Genomic DNA, 5,000 nt, shown 5'->3' on the forward strand with positions numbered 1-5,000 from the left:
GAGAGAGAGAGAGAGAAGCAGACAGACAGGCAGACAGACTGAGACAGAGACAGACAGACAGACAGATAGATTGACCGATTGACTGAAAGACAGAGAGATAGATTATTAGTTAGACGGAGAAAGAGACAGGAAGAAAGAAAGAGGCAGAGGAAGAAAGAAAGAGACAGACAGACAGATACAGAGACAGCGGCAGAGAGAGAAAGATAAACTGTAGGTATATAAACTATGTTCGAGATGAATAGATAGATAGATTAGCAGACTGAATTTTTGATAGATTGACAGAGAGAGAGAGAGAGAGAGAGAACATATCGATAGACAGATAGATAGATTGACCAATTGACTGAAAGACAGATAAATAGTTAGATGGATAGACTGATAGATAGATAGGTAGAAAGATAGAAGCTAGAAAGATACAAGGAGCATTTTGACTGATAGACAGATGGTTAAATAACAGATAGATAGATACATGAGCAGATGGATTGGCGTCTACAAAAATAAAATAACAATGTTGTTTCATTAAACCAGATCATATCCTGCTTTAATCCATCAATCATTTTTGTATATATAACAAACTCTTTATGTTCGCAGTAGATATGGCTAGTATGATGAAAATAACCCTTATTGGGCATAGGACTCTACACAAAGTATGTAGGAATAACACTGTTTAGGAAACTATTTGTTCTTAGTAGCATTGTATTCATGCAAATTTTATGCATGTGGAGAAAGGAAAGAACATATTATTATTATCGTTATTATTGTCCGTCTTATCTTTATACTAATCTTTTATCATTATATATGTATGGCTGAGGCTGAAAGAAAGAAATCTCACCTGCCTTCCTGACTAAAACTGAAAGAAATCTCACCTGCCTTCCTGACTGAAGCTGAAAGAAAGAAATCTCACCTGCCTTCCTGACTGAAGCCGAAAGAAAGAAATCTCACCTGCCTTCCTGACTGAACCTGAAAGAAAGAAATCTCACCTGCCTTCCTGTGCCTTCCTGACTGAAGCTGAAAGAAAGAAATCTCACTTGCCTTCCTGACTGAAGCCGAATGAAAGAAATCTCACCTGCCTTCCTGACTGAAGCCGAAAGAAAGAAATCTCACCTGCCTTCCTGACTGACGCTGAAAGAAAGAAATCTCACCTGCCTTCCTGACTGAAGCCGAAAGAAAGAAATCTCACCTGCCTTCCTGACTGACGCTGAAAGAAAGAAATCTCACCTGCCTTCCTGACTGAAGCCGAAAGAAAGAAATTTCACCTGCCTTCCTGACTGAAGCTGAAAGAAAGAAATCTCACCTGCCTTCCTGACTGAAACCGAAAGAAAGAAATCTCACCTGCCTTCCTGACTGAAGCCGAAAGAAAGAAATCTCACCTGCCTTCCTGACTGAAGCTGAAAGAAAGAAATCTCACCTGCCTTCCTGACTGAAGCCGAAAGAAAGAAATCTCACCTGCCTTCCTGACTGAAGCCGAAAGAAAGAAATCTCACCTGCCTTCCTGACTGAAGCCGAAAGAAAGAAATCTCACCTGCCTTCCTGACTGAAGCTGAAAGAAAGAACTCTCACCTGCCTTCCTGACTGAAGCCGAAAGAAAGAAATCTCACCTGCCTTCCTGACTGAAGCTGAAAGAAAGAAATCTCACCTGCCTTCCTGACTGAAGCTGAAAGAAAGAAATCTCACCTGCCTTCCTGACTGAAGCCGAAAGAAAGAAATCTCACCTGCCTTCCTGACTGAAGCTGAAAGAAAGAAATCTCACCTGCCTTCCTGACTGAAGCTGAAAGAAAGAAATCTCACCTGCCTTCCTGACTGAAACTGAAAGAAATCTCACCTGCCTTCCTGACTGAAGCCGAAAGAAAGAAATCTCACCTGCCTTCCTGACTGAAACTGAAAGAAAGAAATCTCACCTGCCTTCCTGACTGAAACTTAAAGAAATCTCACCTGCCTTCCTGACTGAAGCTGAAAGAAAGAAATCTCACCTGCCTTCCTGACTGAAGCCGAAAGAAAGAAATCTCACCTGCCTTCCTGACTGAAGCTGAAAGAAAGAAATCTCACCTGCCTTCCTGACTGAAACTGAAAGAAAGAAATCTCACCTGCCTTCCTGACTGAAGCCGAAAGAAAGAAATCTCACCTGCCTTCCTGACTGAAGCTGAAAGAAAGAAATCTCACCTGTCTTCCTGACTGAAGCTGAAAGAAAGAACTCTCACCTGCCTTCCTGACTGAAGCCGAAAGAAAGAAATCTCACCTGCCTTCCTGACTGAAGCCGAAAGAAAGAAATCTCACCTGCCTTCCTGACTGAAGCCGAAAGAAAGAAATCTCACCTGCCTTCCTGACTGAAGCTGAAAGAAAGAAATCTCACCTGACTTCCTGACTGAAACTGAAAGATATCTCACCTGCCTTCCTGACTGAAACTGAAAGAAATCTCACCTGCCTTCCTGACTGAAGCCGAAAGAAAGAAATCTCACCTGCCTTCCTGACTGAAGTTGAAAGAAAGAAATCTCACCTGCCTTCCTGACTGAAACTGAAAGAAAGAAACCTCACCTGCCTTCCTGACTGAAACTGAAAGAAATCTCACCTGCCTTCCTGACTGAAGCCGAAAGAAAGAAATCTCACCTGCCTTCCTGACTGAAACTGAAAGAAATCTCACCTGCCTTCCTGACTGAAGCCGAAAGAAAGAAATCTCACCTGCCTTCCTGACTGAAGCTGAAAGAAAGAAATCTCACCTGCCTTCCTGACTGAAACTGAAAGAAAGAACTCTCACCTGCCTTCCTGACTGAAGCTGAAAGAAATCTCACCTGCCTTCCTGACTGAAACAGAAAGAAAGAAATCTCACCTGCCTTCCTGACTGAAGCTGAAAGAAAGAAATCTCACCTGCCTTCCTGACTGAAGCTGAAAGAAAGAAATCTCACCTGCCTTCCTGACTGAAACTTAAAGAAATCTCACCTGCCTTCCTGACTGAAACTGAAAGAAATCTCACCTGCCTTCCTGACTGAAGCTGAAAGAAAGAAATCTCACCTGCCTTCCTGACTGAAGCCGAAAGAAGGAAATCTCACCTGCCTTCCTGACTGAAACTGAAAGAAATCTCACCTGCCTTCCTGACTGAAGCTGAAAGAAAGAAATCTCACCTGCCTTCCTGACTGAAGCCGAAAGAAAGAAATCTCACCTGCCTTCCTGACTGAAGCTGAAAGAAAGAAATCTCACCTGCCTTCCTGACTGAAACTGAAAGAAAGAAATCTCACCTGCCTTCCTGACTGAAACTGAAAGAAAGAAATCTCACCTGCCTTCCTGACTGAAACTGAAAGAAAGAAATCTCACCTGCCTTCCTGACTGAAGCTGAAAGAAAGAAATCTCACCTGCCTTCCTGACTGAAACTGAAAGAAATCTCACCTGCCTTCCTGACTGAAGCCGGAAGAAAGAAACGTCACCTGCCTTCCTGACTGAAACTGAAAGAAATCTCACCTGCCTTCCTGACTGAAGCTGAAAGAAAGAAATCTCACCTGCCTTCCTGACTGAAACTGAAAGAAAGAAATCTCACCTGCCTTCCTGACTGAAGCCGAAAGAAAGAAATCTCACCTGCCTTCCTGACTGAAACTGAAAGAAATCTCACCTGCCTTCCTGACTGAAGCTGAAAGAAAGAAATCTCACCTGCCTTCCTGACTGAAACTGAAAGAAATCTCACCTGCCTTCCTGACTGAAGCTGAAAGAAAGAAATCTCACCTGCCTTCCTGACTGAAACTGAAAGAAAGAAATCTCACCTGCCTTCCTGACTGAAGCTAAAAGAAAGAAATCTCACTTGCCTTCCTGACTGAAGCTGAAAGAAAGAAATCTCACCTGCCTTCCTGACTGAAGCTGAAAGAAAGAAATCTCACCTGCCTTCCTGACTGAAGCTGAAAGAAAGAAATCTCACCTGCCTTCCTGACTGAAGCTGAAAGAAAGAAATCTCACCTGCCTTCCTGACTGAAACTGAAAGAAAGAAATCTCACCTGCCTTCCTGACTGAAGCTGAAAGAAAGAAATCTCACCTGCCTTCCTGACTGAAACTTAAAGAAATCTCACCTGCCTTCCTGACTGAAGCCGAAAGAAAGAAATCTCACCTGCCTTCCTGACTGAAGCTGAAAGAAAGAAATCTCACCTGCCTTCCTGACTGAAGCTGAAAGAAAGAAATCTCACCTGCCTTCCTGACTGAAGCCGAAAGAAAGAAATCTCACCTGCCTTCCTGACTGAAGCTGAAAGAAAGAAATCTCACCTGCCTTCCTGACTGAAGCTGAAAGAAAGAAATCTCACCTGCCTTCCTGACTGAAGCTGAAAGAAATCTCACCTGCCTTCCTGACTGAAGCTGAAAGAAAGAAATCTCACCTGCCTTCCTGACTGAAGCTGAAAGAAAGAAATCTCACCTGCCTTCCTGACTGAAGCTGAAAGAAAGAAATCTCACCTGCCTTCCTGACTGAAGCTGAAAGAAAGAAATCTCACCTGCCTTCCTGACTGAAGCCGAAAGAAAGAAATCTCACCTGCCTTCCTGACTGAAACTTAAAGAAATCTCACCTGCCTTCCTGACTGAAGCTGAAAGAAAGAAATCTCACCTGCCTTCCTGACTGAAACTGAAAGAAATCTCACCTGCCTTCCTGACTGAAACTTAAATAAATCTTATATGCTTTCCTGACTGAAGCTGAAAGAAAGAAATCTCACCTGCCTTCCTGACCCTCGTCTCGCACCTGTCGTACGCCTGTTTGTCCGGACACTGCATGAGGTACTCTTCTGTGCAGGCCATGTTGTCACTCACGTTGCACTGGTAACACCGCAGGTCGTTCTTCACCGCTCCTGTAACAGGGTGTGTGAAGATGTCAAACAGCAGATGAAGGAATGTAGAAGGATGTAGTCAAACAGCAGATGAAGGAATGTAGAAGGATGTAGTCAAACAGCAGATGAAGGAATGTAGAAGGATGTAGTCAAACAGCAGATGAAGGAATGTAGAAGGATGTAGTCAAACAGCAGATGACGGAATGTAGCAGGATG

The 5,000-nt window shown here is 43.5% G+C and overlaps 1 protein-coding gene across 2 annotated transcripts in view; it reads right to left on the minus strand.

Moving 5' to 3' along the window:
- The window catches only part of LOC113824324 (uncharacterized), a 12,158-nt gene that overhangs the window by 1,165 nt on the left and 5,993 nt on the right, over positions 1–5,000 (minus strand). For both annotated transcript variants that reach the window (XM_070144968.1, XM_070144967.1), the window contains exon 2: positions 4,674–4,805. In XM_070144968.1, coding sequence (XP_070001069.1) covers positions 4,674–4,805 — 132 coding nt within the window. The remainder of the gene's footprint in view (positions 1–4,673; positions 4,806–5,000) is intronic.

The sequence above is a fragment of the Penaeus vannamei genome, chromosome 33 (assembly GCF_042767895.1).
Source record: "Penaeus vannamei isolate JL-2024 chromosome 33, ASM4276789v1, whole genome shotgun sequence".
NCBI classification, from domain to species: Eukaryota; Metazoa; Arthropoda; class Malacostraca; order Decapoda; family Penaeidae; genus Penaeus; species Penaeus vannamei.